The sequence below is a fragment of the Nothoprocta perdicaria genome, unplaced genomic scaffold, assembly GCF_003342845.1.
Source record: "Nothoprocta perdicaria isolate Ctin4 unplaced genomic scaffold, notPer1 scaffold_22, whole genome shotgun sequence".
Classification (NCBI taxonomy): Eukaryota; Metazoa; Chordata; class Aves; order Tinamiformes; family Tinamidae; genus Nothoprocta; species Nothoprocta perdicaria.
The window spans coordinates 43136-61190 of record NW_020455415.1 but is presented as its reverse complement, the minus strand read 5'-3'; the positions used below and the strand labels follow the sequence as shown (position 1 = coordinate 61190).

The window sequence follows — 18055 nt, the reverse complement described above, 5'->3', positions numbered from 1 at the left end:
TGCTAGCCACTTACCATTTCAAGCATTTTTGGCCCATGCGTAGTTATTTAGCAGTAGCCTCACCAAATACACCCAGAATGTTATGATTTAAGAAAGTTGTTCAATTATGAAAATGTGCCTGAACAATATGAAATAATTTCCAGGCAACAATAATGATGAAAAATAATGAATATATCAGACTGAATGCTTTCTAAAATCATACTTTTTGCTTTGCTTTATTCCATTTCTGTTCACAGTATATCATGTTGCTATAGGAAAGCGTTGAAAATCTGGTATCAAATAATAGTGCCAAACTCTGGGCTAAATACAGAAGTTGTTTGTGTGTAGGGCAGCTAATGGTAGAAATGAAGATACATAAAACCTGGTGCAAATATACAGCCAAAGCAGCAGCAAGTAAACGAAGATGACTGTAGTGTAAGTTCAGACCAAGCAGAATGGAAACCTTCCCAGAATCATCTGGTTGAACAAGAAATACCAAGTCTGAAGATAAGCACTCCTCTAAATAAGCCAGTTGCCTTGTCTAATATCTTGGAACGGTTGAGGAAGGGAGTTTAAAGATAGTGTTTCTGATCTTGATCAGGGAAAGCTTCGGGGAAAGCACACTGCTGTGATTTCCACCCTAGTCATATATAGAGAGAGTATTCCACAAAAATTCCACAAAAAGAATTGGGAAAAAAATAAAATGGACAAAAGAGCAAAATGCTGGCATACGACGTGTATCCGTATTTCAGTTAGGAAGGAATTCTGATAAGGAAGAAAACTACAATATTTAGTATATGAGGCTTTTATTGCATTCTTTTTCCTTTGGCAAGCATTCCTGTAGAGCATCTTCATAGTATGTGGTTTTATTTTTGAGCATAGCAGCATAATTTATTGCATTGACTCCTGCATTAGCAGCTTCTGGGTTCACCAAAACTAAATGTCTTTCTGCCTGAAGCAGATAATTTGTTTAGAGTAAGAAAAAAAGATCTATTTGTGAAGCAGCACTGGGATTCTATAGACTGTAGAAACCATTTGCTACTGTATATGCGATAAATTAAAGAATACAGAAAGCTGCATAAGTTTTCATCTTTACTCCTTCCCATCTATTTTGCTTATTTTTATGCATGGTTGTTGTGCTCAGTGCTACTTCTTACTGCATTTGAATGTTGAATGTGCTTTTATGTCTCAGTACGGTATTTATTATACAACCTTTAATGCCTTATTATAAACACACATTTGCCAAAATCAGAATAATTTTAACTTTAAAAGTTATTAACTTGTTGTTTAGTTCAGAAGAAGATTGCCTTTGTGATTTTTATATGATTGCCTTTATATATACACACATATTAAAAAACTTGTATCTATGTAAAAAGGGTTTAAATGGACAGATACGTAAGAATCAGTTTCTTAAATATCAGAAAGCATGCTCTGCTTGCGAAAGGCTGCGAAATCTCCTAAATGTTACCCTAAAATAACCAAACACATTAGTTTATTAGCTATTTAACTGTAAATCAAATTATGCATCTGCACAGTAAAATCAAAAATAGGCAGGAAAGTTAACTTCAGACCAGTACTGCTATTGAATAAACATTGTTTTTCCATGAGGAATAGGAATAGAGACTACCTCCAAATGTTATACGTACTTTTAGTTTTTAGGCATCCCATGGAAAATCCTCAGGAATTTAGGACCATGCAGAGCCCATGTTTCCAAGCTAGTTCGCTCTCAGGCTCTACGTTTACTGATAAATAAAGTGAGACTGAGGCAGGAGTTTAAATTCAGCCCAGAATATTGCTGTATTTTTTTGTTAGTGTGCTTGCCAACCCTGTGCCCATCAGCTGGCTGCCAAGCAAGGCCCAGGTAGTCAAGGGACAGCCCCAGACAGGGCCTCTTCCCAATAGTCATTCCCCAGGTTTTGGAAGGGGACTGGAGTTCGTGCCACATCACCAGGACTTGGGGCTAGGAAACAGTCACTGATCCATTGAAAATAGCTTCTCTGTGTCATGTGCCCATGAGCCTTCACTTAGAGATTTATCTGCAGTAAGGAGAGGTAAAAATCTCTATGGGGCTCTGGGACCCTCATGCAAATGCAGGTAAATATTTGTTGTCTCCACCACTTGAGTGGAAACAGGCCCAGAGACCTTCCCTACAAACACGGTCTGCAGTAAGAGCTGACGTACTCACAGACACCAACAAAGACACTGACTCAGGGTGTCAAGTGTAACTCACTGCAGTGCAGGGTGTCCACCAAGATGATACCTGAAGTACTTTGAGTCCTTAATAAAATTCTGGGCAATTTACTGACAGAGATCCGCCTTGCTTTATCACATGAAGCCAGAAAAAAAAGAAATGCAGAACCAGAGTGCCACATGAGCTGTGCGTAGAGAGCCTTTTGCATTGATTTTCCATAGTTACATTGAAAGAGAGTCTTTGTCTCTAACTTTGCATCTAGAGAGACCTCTATTGGGCAACTCCTCATAGGAGCTTTGGGGCTGGAGTCCCAAGTAAAGAATAAACAGATAAGGTTGGAGGGATGTCCATCTTCCTCCCGTTTCATGTCTTCTATCGCTTGCACTCCTATCACCCTTCTGATTTTATCTCAACAGCAAATCCTGAGGTCAGGTGTCAGTAGTGTCAATGTGTTTCCAAATAGGAGAATATCAATAGGCTTCACCAGGAAAATCTACCTGTCTTGGAGACTAATAGGGAGGTTCTGGCCCCCAAACCACACAGATACAATTCCTGCCCTTGTTAAAGACTATGGTGTTTCCTCTGTAGTTTGCTTCTCACTTGCACTATCTTCAAGCAAGTGTCAAGACAGGGACATAGGAATGTCATTGAAGGGCTTCCCCGTCACCCTGTGCTAAATCCTACAGTACTGCTGAGTCATGGCAATCATGAAAATTGTAGGATGAGATAGGAGCTTGGGGAGAAGACAAAACCATAATGCTTAATAAGGCTTTAAAGGATGCTTTGTTGTTGATTGTTAGAGATTGAATGTTAAGGTCTGGGATGACCCATCTGTTGCCCTGTTTCAGGCTAATGCGTGTGCATTAGCTAATGCGTTTTATTTATTTTGAGACTGCAATCTGAATGTTTGTATTAATTATGATTTGCAATTTCATTTTGGTAGCTTAATCAGTGTAAAATGATTCAGAAGAATTTTTAGATTTGTGAAAAGCAATGTAGGATGTGCATATGTTGCAAAATAATAGAGTCACTAAGCCTAAATGCTGAACTAAGTTTGCAGAATGCTTACATATTCAAAAGGCAGTTCTATGTATTCGTACTTGCAAACATTTTAAATAATGGAAATACAAAATGTAGTCTCATATTTTTTCTTATTACTGTTTTATAGAGTGAGTGTTATCTTATGTACCTAATCAACAAAGAATATGGCTTTTATATGAATTCCGGTAGCATTTAAATGCAGCAAAAAGCCTCATATGTTTGTTTTACTCTGCAGCAATGGCAAGCCGGCAGGTAGACATCGCTACTCAAGGATGGTTCATTGGTCTTATGTGTGCTGTGGCTCTTCTTATCTTGATTTTACTGATTGTTTGCTTCATAAGGAGGAATAAAGGTGGCAAATATCCAGGTATGATATATAATAATAGGAGTAAAAAAATGCTGGTAATGCTAATAGGACAGATCTCAGTTTTATTGGAGAAGTTACATTTGCTGTAGAAGTTTGTACCAGTGACTCTACCAATAATTATGTTTCTGGGGTTATTGCAGATGTCCTGTTCCACAGAGGAACTGACAAATGCAAAGCATAGTTATTAAGGATTTTTTTTTCTTTCTTAATTTTGGCATATCATCTTGAACTTGCCTGTGGTTAAAAAAAAAGGTATTTCATTATCAAATTATAGCAGCCAGATACATTTCAAGGTGTTATGCATTGTCATAATTTTACACTTAAAAAATACTGTCGGGAATTATTCATATCATCTTAAATAACATGTAAACTAGTGATGTACAAGTTAAGTGTGTAAATTGTCAGAATATGTGATTGTATGTTGGATATAGCTATCTACTAAACAAGGAAAGCATTTGGACAATGACCAGATAAACAAAAATGAAGAGGCATAGGGGAAAACTATTAAAAATAATTCTAGAAGTCAATATATTATTATACTCTGATCAACAGTCCAAATTTATTTATTTGTATTTTTTTTTTGTTTAAACAACTGTTTTGTATAAACAACTGCCTTCTAAAATACCAGTGGATTTCAGTGTCAAAAGACAGCATTGCATAGCTTTTCTTAGGAAGAATTGCATGAACTCTTGTCAGTGAGTAATTACAAGATTGTTAAACTTATAAGGAGGATGCATTTAATTGCAAATACTGCAACATATATGCAATTAGGTTAAATTTAGGTCTTATGTAGGCATTTCTGTTTTTCTTTTAATCATGTTGCATAAAAGAAGAAATGAATAGACTGAAAGATTTTTTTCTAAAGTTTAATAACTTTTAAAAACATCCTTTAATATTCCTCTGAAATGTTTATTAGAGAACCTTTACTACAAAGTCAGTGCACAACATGAAAGGAGAGTGGCTACAGATTGTGAACATATGTGACTGATTCAGTTTTATCTATCACTATGAGAGGAAAATTGAGAGTGAATAAGGAGTATGGATAAGTAAAACAAAATTATTCAGATTGCAATAGAAAATAATTCTTTTAATAGTAAAAGAGCAAGTATTTTAATAGGTTTTTGACAGAAAACTCACTAATGCTAGAAATGAAGCTTTACTAATGCTGAATGACATACAATATTTTCTACTTGAGTAAAGGTAAAATTCTATGTATAAGTAAGAGAATGTTTCTTTAAAAAAAAAAAAAAAAGGGAGCAGCCTAAGATCTCTATTCAGAGAACAGTTTTTATTCAGATATGTTTCTGTGCCAAATGGGATGAGTATGTGAAATGAGTATCTTACCGTTTCTAGTCTCCCAATTTAATGATAAAAAATCTCATTTCAAATACTTTAGTGAAGGAAAAAGAGGATGCCCATGCTGATCCAGAAATACAACCTATGAAGGAAGATGATGGAACATTTGGTGAATACAGGTGAGTGGCTAATATGATTTATCATGATCACTACTCATATCACACATGTACTTCATATAATATCTCACTTATTAATTCAAAACTGTAACATTCACTCTGACAAATATTCTGTATCCAGTGTTTTATAGAACTAAATATATGTTAAAGATTTGTGAAACGAGAGCTTAGAATGTAAGCTAGGGATTGTCCACTGAGGCAAGTTGAAGTCCAAATTCAACCCAAAGTGTCTGAAAGTGAGGACTTTGTTTTCAAGTCCATCTTTCAGATAATTAAAGTATCAGCTACCATGTGCTTTTCAGGCACTGCATGCTTGCAGTCCTTCAGTTACAGCACATAATTGCATTCTATTTTTGAAAATACTTCTTTCTGAAAATACATTTCTTCTACAAACTTAAGACAACATGGTGTTCCACTGCCAGGAAAATAAGCTAATTTAATATGGCTGACAATACTAACACTTAACTAATAAAAGAGATGTTAAATGTAGAGGTGAGAGAATGTCCTAAAAGAAAAACAAATCTCTGTTTCATCTATTTCTGTACAAGAAGTACAGCAAGCTGCTTCAAAGCATGCCACACAGCTTTTATTCTTGATTGTCTTCCTTTATCCTACATATATATAAAATGAGTCTCCTTGCAGCACAGAAGGCATGCTTTGGCAACTCTGTTCCTATCACAAGTATGGGTGGGGTTGTTCATTAAAAAAGCAGGATATTATTTGGTGTGTTTGATTAGGTCAGGAAACAATGTTACGATTTTCTAAATATTTCAATGCTTTAGGCATTTCAGTACATTTTACTGTATTTTCCTTTCTCAAAAAAATGTAAAGGCCTTCTTTGTTTTGTAGCTGAAAAATTTACAAAAATGCATAGAATATTTTTTTTTGAGGTGGATTCATTCTGTTGTTGTGATTTTTTTTATATAAGGCAAATGGGCATCTTAATCTGACTGGAAGAGGCTCACAATTCTGAATGCCAGAGAGCAGTTTCTTTTAATTCTAACTTAATTCCAAAAAAAAAAAAAAAAAAAAAACCTCTAATCTGTTGTTCAGAATAGTGAATTACAGCATTTATTTTAAGTTATATGAGTTAATTAAATTTATCTGATAGAAAGAGTTATGAAGCAGTGTTTGGATGTAGTATAGTATAGTATAGTATTATATAAGTTGGCCTAGAGAGTCTAGTTTGCATTCTGCTTTATAGCTCCTCTGCCTTTCTGAATCTGGAGCTTTGATTAGCTGAAACAGATCCTCATACAGAATGGTACAAATCTGGGGCCTTGGATGTTCAGGCATATGTTAAGACTATTAAGTCTGTTTTCATGTGTAGCAAAATTTAGATGTATGCCTCCATCTTTGAATGGCCTCAGTTAATTTATAGAACCATCTGTAGCTTCATTGCATGATTTTATAGTCTATTTATCAACCTTTTGTCTGGTGAATATGGACAGTTGCATGCATAGTTTTCAGAGTTATTCATGTGAAGAAGCTCATCCTATTTACCATGCAAAAACTCCTTTCTACATATTTTTCTGTTTAATTAGACTCTATCGGGCTTTCCTCTTTTTTCCTTAGAGACAGGGCAGCAGCAGCAACCAGTCAGATTACGAAGATATCTTGGCACCCTCTGCAGCCCAACATCACTGCAGTCACTCAGTTCCCAGTTTGTCTGTCTCATTTGGCATTGGTCACAGTGCAGTGCTTCTTTGAGAAAAAAAACAATTTAGTCTTAAACAGTCTTAAAACAAAAAAAAAAGTAAGTGATTTTTGAAAGGTCCAGGAATTCGAGTATTTTGAACTTTTTTCATCACTTCAGGTCCATGTCTACTTGGACAGTAAAGAAAATGGACAAGGAAAAGAAAAGACAAGGTAGCTGTGCCAAATCTCCTGAAGCAGACTCTGTCTTTGCCAAAGCAATTTCTGTGAGATCTGACAGATGCAACTTCTTCAGAAGGTCAGGGGATCAATACTCCAGCACCAGATCAGAGACCTCCTTCTCCAGGAGGAGGGCTAGGCAGTCCTCAGAGCTTACCAGGGTTAGTTCTGTCCCTGCTTCCCTCTGCCAAGAGGAAAAGAGGTCAGAAGAATGGCAGTGCAGGCATGGCTCTAGACATCATGCTTGCAAGCAACAGCTAATGGGGTCGGAGGAGGGCTCAGGTTCTCAGGGAGGACAAGCTCCCCCTTTCCATCAGCGGCCCAGCAGCAGCTCAGTTGGTGGCTCCCTGGCAAGACAGCATTCTCCCCAGCAGTGCTTCACCCAGACCCTAGACCACAGCTCAGATTCAGAAGACTCTCAAAACTCGTACGACAAGAAGGTAAGACCTCCTACAGCTGCTCATTTCTCTGAAGCTGAAAAAAATACATTAGTGAGATCTATAATATTGCCTGAGTTGGCTACTGTGTTAAAGGATGCACTGACAGCAGCCAAACAAAGTTTAACTGCTGTGGCCCAGACTAGCTCGCATTCAATAAAGCATCCCAGGGTGCCAATTACAGAAGTTCCTGTGGTTCCCCTAGAAGCAACTGGGAGCAATTTCCATGCTTTTGAATCTGACTATGTGGACAGCTTAAAAGAGCAAACAGCTTCTAGTAAGGAGAGATATAAAGCTGACGAGATCTTGGAGGATGAGTCATCCCCTGAAGATGTAGAGGTGTCATCTCAGTCCTCTGCAGAAGAGCAAGGGGAACCGGACCCTGTGCGTAAGTTTGACATGGAGGATCAGAATTATCTGTTCAAGCACATTAAGAGAGTGCTAGTGTTAAAATCTTCCAAATCTGAATGCTCTTCAGAAGAACTGCCTACCCCCTCTGAAGAAGGCAAGGTAGATAACGCCCTTCCTATCCATTCAGCACTGGAAAATCTTGTCCGTAGGATTTGGAGTAATCCTGAGGCAAAGCACGAAGCCCCAGCAGTCTTAGGTCAGGTGTATCCTCTTCCAGCAGATAAAGCTGCTCTGTGGGGGGCCTTGCCTGAGGTAGACAGGGCAGTGCTCACTGGGGATGCAGTACCTGCTAAAATGGATGCTCTGCCTAAAGATCCCACTGACAGAAAGGTGGAGGAAGCCATCAGAAGATCTTTCAAGCTAGCTGCAGCCCAACTTGGAGTATCCATCTACTGTACCTACGCTTCAAAAGCCTTGCTAGTATGGCTGAAGAAAGAACAAGATAGAGTCAAAAAGAAATATATCCAATCCACTCCCAGGCAGAGGACACATAGGCTATGTAAAATGACAGCTAATTTCATCCATGATGCAGCTGAGGATTCTCTCAGACTCACACTTAAAAATATAGCCTGCCTCACAGTAGCCTGGAGAGCTGTATGGCTGCGGCCTTGGACCTCGTCGCTAGATCTGAAATGTCGACTGCTGTCGTTACCATATACAGGTGGCAAACTGTTTGGTGAATCCGTGGTAAAACTCATGAAGGATTTTTCAGAAAACAAGCATTCCTTCCCCCAGCAGAGGAAAAAAAGATCTCTTGAAAGCTCTTGGTTTTCATATCCTCACAGCTGTCTGAGCTCTTCCCGTTCTTCTCCTAAGTTTAAAGGAGGGAAGGGAAAGTATAAGGTCTCACAGTCCTTTCACACCAGCTACAAGAGAACATCTCATTTACAGAGAGACATCAGAGCCATCAAGAGCAGCTTTCTGACAATATAGACGCAAGTGCCTTTTTTTCTCAGGAACTGGTAAAAGTGGAAGATTCAGAAATTTATGATGAATGGGCATCAGTATTTCTGGACAAGTAAGCCCAATGCTTAGGAGATTAGTTGTTTCAAAGTAAACTTTCAATAATTTTGCCACTAATTAATATTCTCTGGAGAAGTCATAGCTCTCAGATTTAGTTTGAGTTTTTGTCTCACTCAGTTGCTAATCTTCCTGGTATTCTTGAGACAGTCTGGACTTATTTGAATTTTTTCACTTTTCAACTGTTTCTTTACCTATGAGCAGCCTTCCTGCAACACCCACCACCATGTGGTTTTTCAGCCATATCAGCCTAATGCTCTAGGTAATGCTCTAGAAAATCCAGTTGTTTTGAGGACCACAGCATAACTGGATACACCGTCCCCCTGTGGCTGGGGATGTCATTGGGTCATCACATAATAAGACTGGAAGAGGCACTTCCAGTGCCTCTGGAAGTCCATTTTATAGCAAAGGAATTGCATTGCAGTCCTGATAGTTTTGAATTTTAGAAGACTGATTCAGTTAACTGTGAACAGCAAGACACTGCACAAAATACCTTATTTGAATATTTGTTTAAAGAAAAAATAAACAAAGACACAGAGCTCTTGTTCAGGTCAGCACAGGCCCACCTATATTAAATCAGCCTACATAATTTCTGTCCTGGGCCATGAATCAAGAGAAGTTAATGAGTTACAACATCTTCAGGCCTTTGGATTTGAAAACTGGGAGAGAGTACAAAAATGAATTTGTTCAAATTTATGGGAAATTTATGTTCAAATTTTCACATCCTTTATTTCATGATATCTATGTATTTTCATCCTATTTTTCCAATCTGTGAAACGTGCTCAGAAAGGTCAAACAGAACAAGGCATCCACAGTGACAGGACTGCTACTATTACACAGACTATTGACACATGTCATTGAATTCTTGTGCCTCAAGTGTTTTGATGCACAAAGTATTTTTGTCCAAGAAATGTCTGGTTACTTTATAAGACACCTTCTGAAAGTGGTTAGTAGACAACCTTGAGGTTGATTGATAAGAATATAACTAGTCTCCCATCTGTAGGCTGCTTAACAATGAGGATAGTTTATGGCCTGCAGCTGTTTTTTTCTCTACTGTATTTTTTTCAAGTTTTATTGCAGCCTGTTGTTTCCAGAGGGCCAGTAACTTGTGCCCTCCCTAGCCTGCATCTGAGCACAGTGCTTCTAACACCAGAGGGGATGCCAGCAGGCTGCCCACGATCCCTGCGCGTCCGTACTCTGACTGGCTTCAGCAGCAGTCGTGCTCTGTTCTCGTTCACACACACCAGCTTGCTGTGGTGGTTCCCGACTTATTTCTCCAAAGACTGTGTAACTTCTTTTTTGAGTCACTGCATTGATTTCATGTTATTTGGTTTCCCTCCAGAAGACATAATAACTGCGGAAAATTTGATTAACTTTATCTCAAGTAAATAAAAATTTAAAATTTTCACAAGGAGAGAGTCAGATTCTTGGACTAACAGATTTTTCAACCTGTTGCCAGTTAGAGGAAGAGCTCAGTTTTGCATATTTTACAGCTTCTGCTAGGACTGAAGATCACTAATGCAGAGATCCTAAAGACTATTTGCTTGGAAAAATAACTAATAGATACATGTGTATCTTGGCTAGACAAGAAATAGTAAAAAGCTCTCAAATCTGGATTGAGATGTAATGCATAGAGAAACATATGTGAAACATCTAGGGAAAGAGCTCAGGGTGCTTCACTGGTTTTGTTTTGTGTTACCTTTTGAGCGACAGTTGTGTCAGAAGGAAAAGCAGTGTGTTGCTAACCATATATTGAGTTGTTTTGCATGTCCCTTAATGTGGCAAAGTGTAGTGGGAACTAGCTGCCTGCTGGACTGCAGAGGCACCGTAAAAATGTCTTCCCCTTTCTGACTGGTTGCTGCATGTGCCCATTTCTAAGGAAGAAAAATTAAAAAGGTGAAGGAAGAAAGGAGATTTGAAGGTAACACATTTCTTTCCATAAGCCTGTGAAACAGAAGTATTGTTTTATAAAGTAAGTCTGTACTTTATGCTTGTCATTATCACCTTCATCATGCCTTCTAGTCATTAGCTGCAAGTTTGCTATTTCTTCCATGAAACTAAGAAGAAAAAGAAATACATATTCATATATGTATGCAACTAGCAACATTAAATCATTCTGTCAGAGTATACTTTAAAATTAAACACACTGTTTTTACTAAAATGGCAAGTTACATGGCCTGGTTATCTGTAAGTATGGGTCTTCACTAAGAAACTGCCACCCTTGAAGAGTATGAAATGTATTTGTACAACAGCAAATAGTAAAAGTAGCACTGGACTCGGCTTTCCTGGCTCTCTCGTGTATGTGCAGAGTTCACACACATGCTCACACATGCTCACCCCCTGCTTTGTTCCCAGTACTTATTGTCTCACTATTATTGTATGCACAGTGTATGTGACATATATCATACATTTAAATTTTCCAGTAATTTTATTCAATCCAACTTGTACTTTATTTGTTGTTTCAAAATACTGCACTAGGTAAGTTTAACAGCAAACAAAACCACAAGGAAAAACTAAAAGAAATTATGATCTATCCTTACTGCATTTTGGCACACTTTTATAGAAGATCATAAACAAGATTAGCAAGCTTCAGAATATCAGTATATCAGAACTTCTGTCTTTAACATGTTTCTGCAGTGTATTGCATGCTCTAAAGCCAATATTTTATAGCTCTTTGGGCTTCAGTATTCACAATGAGACAATACAGCTACTTTTTCACACTGCTTCTTGGCAGCACACAGAAAATCCATTTATTTTCCCTGACCACCAGGGACCCTTCTCCGTATTCCCAGAGTTATAAAATTGCTGTCCAAAACACTGTTGTCTTCACTTCCTCTGCCTCTGTCTTTCCATCTCTCTCCCGTTTGTTCTTCCTTTTCCTTCCTCGCTTTCTTTCACTTCCATCCAAAATTCTTTAGTCATATTTAATACAAGAATCACAGCCCTAGTCCCTTAGCTGAAGAATCATGGTGCTGTGGCACACGTTTCCTCTCTTCGAACAAGTGAACCGACCTTGCCCTGGGTAGTTCCACTTCCCTTTTTACTGCCAGACTCCGGGCAGAACTTTTTTCTGGACTTTCATGTTCAGAAATGGAGGGATTCCCAGGGTTCAGATCCGATATTTCCAGGGCTCTACGTGGTCACTTAGACCAGTCACTGTGTCCATGCAGCTGCACTCCAGGGTAAATCTGCAGTTTAGTTTGTTTGTATTTTAATTATGCAGACAGTAGAATCTGCATCCGTACCAAAATATACAAAACCCACAGATGCAATGCAACCAACTGTGTAAGTATTTCTTCATTGTTTAGATTATAAATTTTATTTATAAACAAATGCAAAATACTCATAAACAAAAAATACAAACAAGAAAACTGTAAGAGCAACAAAGCAAAAGTTTCTATATCCAGATTTCTCTAACTTAGAAATTAACCTCTAGTTTTGTTTTGTTTTTAATATTTGTTTGTGTTTTGTCAACTTTCTAATATCTAAAATGTAAATTTTTTTAAGACAGTGATGATGTACCTTTTATTTATGTCTTATTCCAGCTGACTGAATAACACTGGATAGACTCACACTTCAGAATATTTGCACATTTTTCTGTAAATTTAGAATGTGAGGCACATGCAAATTATTTCCTTCCTACTTATGCTATAAAAATATTTTAAATAAAACAAAAAATCATATGTACAATGTTCTTTACTAAGTGCTATAATTCCAAAAGCATTGAACACTGCAGCTCATTTTCCTATGGAAGTAGGACCTAGAACTATTAAAAAGTGAGGGACTGATCTTCATTTCATGTGTATAGCCTCTTTCTAATGTCTGTAATGCACTCTCATGAAGACAGCAGACAAAATACTTTCAGTCTGACAGGAACACTTAGAGTTAGAGAATATTTAAATCCTCTAATTTCTCATTGGCCTATTAAACGCAGTGTCCTTCCAAAAGGATCTCTTTTAAAAATATTTTGTACGACGGTTATGTTTGTCACATTACAGACATTTTTGCTTTGCTTCTGGAGGCTTGTTGCTCTGCAGTGGAATTTCTGTTGGAGTTAATCCCCTGTCCATTCACAGCCCCAGTGGAGGCACAAGATCAACGATACAATATTTATCCTCGTGCCACATGCTCAGCTGCCAAAACAAAGTCAAGCTCATAGTCAAGTTTAGAGTTTTGTCTGCCTTATATTTTGATTTTGACATGAAGATTTTCTTAGATGGAAATGCAATTTTATTTCTAGCATTTCTCTCTTCCTATATCTGTACAGAAAAATAAAATTTTTTTGTACTTTTTTTTGTAAGTGTACCATATATTTTTGTGTGTGCGTCTAAGTATATCCACATTACAGATATATCTTTGCAGGATATAATAATTAAGTATATTCCAAAGCCAAAAAAAAAAGATGATGAAAAAATCAAAAATAGCAGCTGAATGGGAAACTGGTGTAATGATTTTTATTGAAATGGGAAATTCTCAATAGGACATTCGTTAATCTATATGATCTTGTATATATGCTGTATAGTTTGACCTATCTTTCCTTTTTCTGTTGTCTTCCAAATCACCCTCCCCACTGCCAGAACATGTTATCAGCGGAGGGTTTGAGTAGGAAGGCTGATCTGATAAGTGATAATGAGTGCAGAAGTACCATCAGAATGAAGCTAGGAAAGATAAATGGAGTAAAGGATCTTGTTGTGCCTACCTGCAGACTAAGCATGCTCATAACCACTCGCTTCTAGACAATATAAGTTAAACTGTTGCTTTACCTGGACACAGTGAATGTTTTAGCATTTGAAGAGCAACTTCATAAAATACTGATCACTATCAGGATATGGACTTTGCTTTTCTTCTTAGGCTATTTTCATTTGTTTCTTCTGCACCCTTTTAATGGAATATATAGGTCTCTTGAAAGGTAAGGTTGAAAATTGCAAGTCTGGCCTGCATTATATAACAAATTATTTGAAATGCAGCACTTTTATTTTCTTTTTACTAGTTAAAAAGACAGTGTATTTCATTTAACCGAATTCATTCTTCATTCACGTTCAAGGAGTCAATGAAATTAAGAAGTTTAACAGACTAACTTCACAGCACATTATAAGCTATTTCTTTGAAGAACAAGTAATTTTTTTATGTAACTTTACAACCCACTGTTTAATGCTTGCAGTTACATCTAAATTGCTTCTGAGCCAAGAGCACAAGTGTTACCATTGAAAAATCATGCACGATAAAATAAAAGAAACCACGAAACCCCCTCCCTCCACTGCAGATCTTCTCTGTTTAAACCATTACTGCACCATGTGTTCATGTCAACTGCATCATATTGATTTGTCGATTTGTCTCTACAATGTGATGTGGGTTTACTAAAGGGTTACAGGGCTGTGCACACGCTTTTTAAAACCGCATGCATAGCTAATTTGGCCTAAATAAATAATACATTCGTTAATTCTTTCCTTTTCTTCTTCTTTTTTATTTTTGGATGCATATGTGTGCGTGTCTCCAGTGATGCAGAGGACCATAAACCTCTAAAAAAAGGAAGCCGGACACCTTCAGACAGAACTGTGAAAAAGGAAGACAGTGATGATAGTTTAGTTGACTATGGCGAAGGTGTGAATGGTCAGTTCAATGAGGATGGCTCCTTTATTGGACAATATAGCGGTAAAAAAGAGAAAGAACCTGCAGAAGGAAATGAAAGTTCTGAGGCTCCTTCTCCTGTAAATGCCATGAATTCGTTTGTGTAATCAAAGAACTTGATCCCTTGTCGCAGTATCTTCAGTTGTATTTAAAGCACTTGTACATCCCCGTCGTGTAATATGAACATGCAGGTAACAGCTCCTCACCACAAGAGGTTTGTGCTAGAAGAATATGCAGGCCAATATAATTATACCGTGTAATGACACAGTAAGTGGAATGTTATTATAAATCAAAATAAGAAATTCCAATTTGGTTCCAAACTTGAGTATTCTCGTGTTCTTTTTTTTTTTAAGGAACTGACACACAAAAAAAATCGACTGATAATATTATTTCCTGTTGAAAATACAGTATAATGCATGAAAAAAATGCTACACAGCTCACGGATAATCTTGTGTACACTATCAAAACCTGGTCTGATAATTTGTTATGCGGTCCTCAGCTGAATCCCTGAATATGAATTCTGTTTTCATTGTCAGAGTGTTATAGTAGTATTATATAGAACTTCAATGTCTTTGTGGACATTGTTGTGAAATTGGTGACTTAATGTCTAGCTATCATATGTCTTTTTGTAAGACAGTTAGGAACAGTATGTACAGTATATAATTGCTAAATGATTTAAGTATGACACTTGCATTTGCTGATGCTTAATGAGACCCTATTATCTGCTCTTTGCTCCTATTACTTTATAGCCTTTTTAATCTACCAAGTGTGACAGCAGTACAGTGTTCTATTTTTACATCAAAATACATTGGATTGATTTTAGGGCATGAAAGACACGCATTGCAATGCGGTTTGGAATTTGTACAGTCACTGAAGGAAAAACTTTAAAATGAGAGAAAATATTCCAGAAAACACAGGGCAAAATACGTTCAGTGCCTTTTTACAATATGCATTCCATAATGCACTCTGCTACTAAATCAGTTGGTGCAGTAAACTGTGATTAGTGGACTACGATCATTGCCAAATACAGTAACAATGTAAAAGAAAAGTGTTATGGAACTGTTGTGCTAAAAAAAAGAATGTTTTCAATGTGTTGTTACACAAAAAAGATGTTATTTTAGCCTTGAAAATAAAATACTGACTTTATAGACAGAGCACAACAAGTTTTCATGGCCTTAGAAGATTTGTTTAAAAAAAAAAAGTCAAAATTAAATTATTTACTAACACAACAAAATTATAAGCTCTTGCAAAATAAAATGTTAAAAAAATCCTATACCAGCAAGACGATAGCAGCAAGAGTGCATTTCCCTCTGTATCCTGGCCAGATGAACGTGGCAGCTTTGGAATTACCCACCCCCAGCAGCAGTGTGAGCATTACCACTGGGAACCTCAGAATTCAAGGAATCTGACAAGTGCTAACATGGTTTAGTGGCAAGAGATTCCCGGTATCAGTTATGAAATTTATTTTCTCACTTATTATATCAATCAAATGTTTACCTCCAAATATAAATTTTTTATAACAACCTATGGTTGAAGGAATGCTCAGTTTCATTTGCCAATAAATTGGTTTTTCATAACTTGCATCAAGTTTAATTTTAAGTAAGCTTTTTATATGTAGATATTTTGTTGAATTTGTAAATACACTGAAAGTGTAGATGCTCTATGCTTCTAGATGTTACAAACAAAACAAGAAAGCTTATGTTGTACTGTGTAAGAAGTACTATAGCCAGTGGTGTGCATGGTATTTTAAAGCATCTACTTAAATATATATATATAATTTTTTTCTTTTTGCTGTGAAAACAAAATAGTCGAACTGTTCTACCTACTTACCGCGGATTCCTAATAAAATCATTCAGAGCTTTTACCAATGCATTACATTAGACTGTAGTACATCTTGCAGCTTTCATGTATATACTGTAGGTAAAGCACAACTGAAGTTATTACACATCTAAGTTAACTGTAAGAAGGGTTTTTTTTTGCACCTCTGAGCCTTCCATTGATGAGTTTTCTTAATGGGAGCCAAAATAAGAAAAGGGTAATGCAAACACTGATTACAAAGCACAAAGCAAATATTTCTTAATGAGATTTGCCAATGGTTTTGGTAAAAGAAGTATAATTTTACTCTTATTTAATTGTAGATGCTGAATTATCTGTGCATGTGGGGGTAAACATACAGGCTCACTTCTGTAATAGTGCAACAGATTTTGTATTAAAAATAAATGTGGTTTTAAAATTTCACTGCTTGTTCTGTTTACAGTACAAATCACATCTGATTCACCAGATAATTAAGAATTACAAGTGGAAAAGAGACATGAAACAACTCTTGTCAGAAGTCGTTCCCATGATATTGCAGGAGTTCATGTATTGTAACTAAGTTATTTGCAGAATGTTGCATCTTCACTTACTGCCGTTTGAGAAATGTGAATGTCTCTGACCATTTCCCATTGAAATTAGGTGCTGTCTGCATTTTCTTCCATGAATGTTATAGTCAAAATAGCAAAGGAGGGAGCAAGGAGAGGACGAGGGAGGACATGTTCCATACCTGCAAGAGGGAGTAAGTGCAAGTATGAGTATATTTTCTAAAACAGGATCCCTCAGGTAGGATCCCGAATCAGGAAATTGCCTGACATACAAAACTCAGAACATTCGTTTTAGAATATCCACATTTATCAGTGGATAAAGTGGGGGAACATCTTTCACAGCACAGAAAATCCAGAAAATCCCTTTTCATATGTTGTCCATTCTGTGTCTGAGAGGAAACAGCTGGAGCAAGAGGGCAGTTACTCAGAAGACTGAAAGAGAGGTACGGATTCCAAGATAGAAATACTTCAGGAAATAACATTTTAATAAAAATGGTGTTTGGCTATGATTCATGGATGCAGGGTATTCTCCGAAGCCTTGGTGTCAGCTCCCCGAGCTAGCTCTGTAATTGAAGCTGGCTATTCCAGCTTCTCTCATCATTTTTCCAGCAATATGCACTGATTGGGATGTATGAAATACAACTGTTTCTGTTCTGATGATTCCTGCAATGAGGGTTTGAAAGTTTTGTTGGAATAAATGATTTTGTATGGTTATCATTTTTGAGACAAACCTTACTTTTTCTTCTGTGTGTGTGACTGTTCCCCAAAGTGTATTAATGCATAATTTTTCCTTAATGCATTTATTTATTAAATATTAATGCATTTTTCCCTTTTGTGATTTATTTTTGGTTTTGGTTTTATGCTCACTGAAGTGGTTGTACAAATCTGAGGGAATTAAAGAGAATATCCTAAACATAATTCTTTTCTTGTAATCTTCTCATATTGTTCCTTGGAAAAGGTGGTTTCTGTGTTCAGCAAAGTGGCATGCGATTTGTCAGCTAAATTCTCTTCACTTAGAATCTATCATCTCACCTGTGTTTAAGGCAAGGCCTATGAAAAAATACAGTCTACAGCCTGAAAGCATTTTTTTTTCTCTGAAGGAAGAATTAAAGAAGGAAATAAGCAGGAAGAGCATGAAATTTCAAGTATTTCTCAAAAAATAGCTGTCCTTTGTTGTGTATTTCTGTCTCCCTCCCTCTCTCTATCTTTCCCTCTCATTTACCACCTTAGGAAAGGGCATTTCAGAGAGTTTCCAGAAGTGATGACTGGCATCA

The 18055-nt window shown here is 37.0% G+C and overlaps 1 protein-coding gene across 16 annotated transcripts in view; it reads left to right on the top strand.

Moving 5' to 3' along the window:
• Positions 1–17217, top strand: part of NRCAM (neuronal cell adhesion molecule) — a 109177-nt gene extending 91960 nt beyond the window's left edge. For 9 of the 16 annotated variants that reach the window (XM_026038927.1, XM_026038928.1, XM_026038925.1 and 6 more), the window contains 4 exons: positions 3447–3578; positions 4975–5053; positions 13691–13702; positions 14291–17217. In XM_026038927.1, the coding sequence (XP_025894712.1) occupies positions 3447–3578; positions 4975–5053; positions 13691–13702; positions 14291–14528 (461 nt within the window). In that variant the 3' untranslated portion in view covers positions 14529–17217. The remainder of the gene's footprint in view (positions 1–3446; positions 3579–4974; positions 5054–13690; positions 13703–14290) is intronic. The other 7 variants (XM_026038926.1, XM_026038932.1, XM_026038935.1 and 4 more) reach the window with 1 other exon arrangement.
• Positions 17218–18055: the final 838 nt, after the last annotated feature.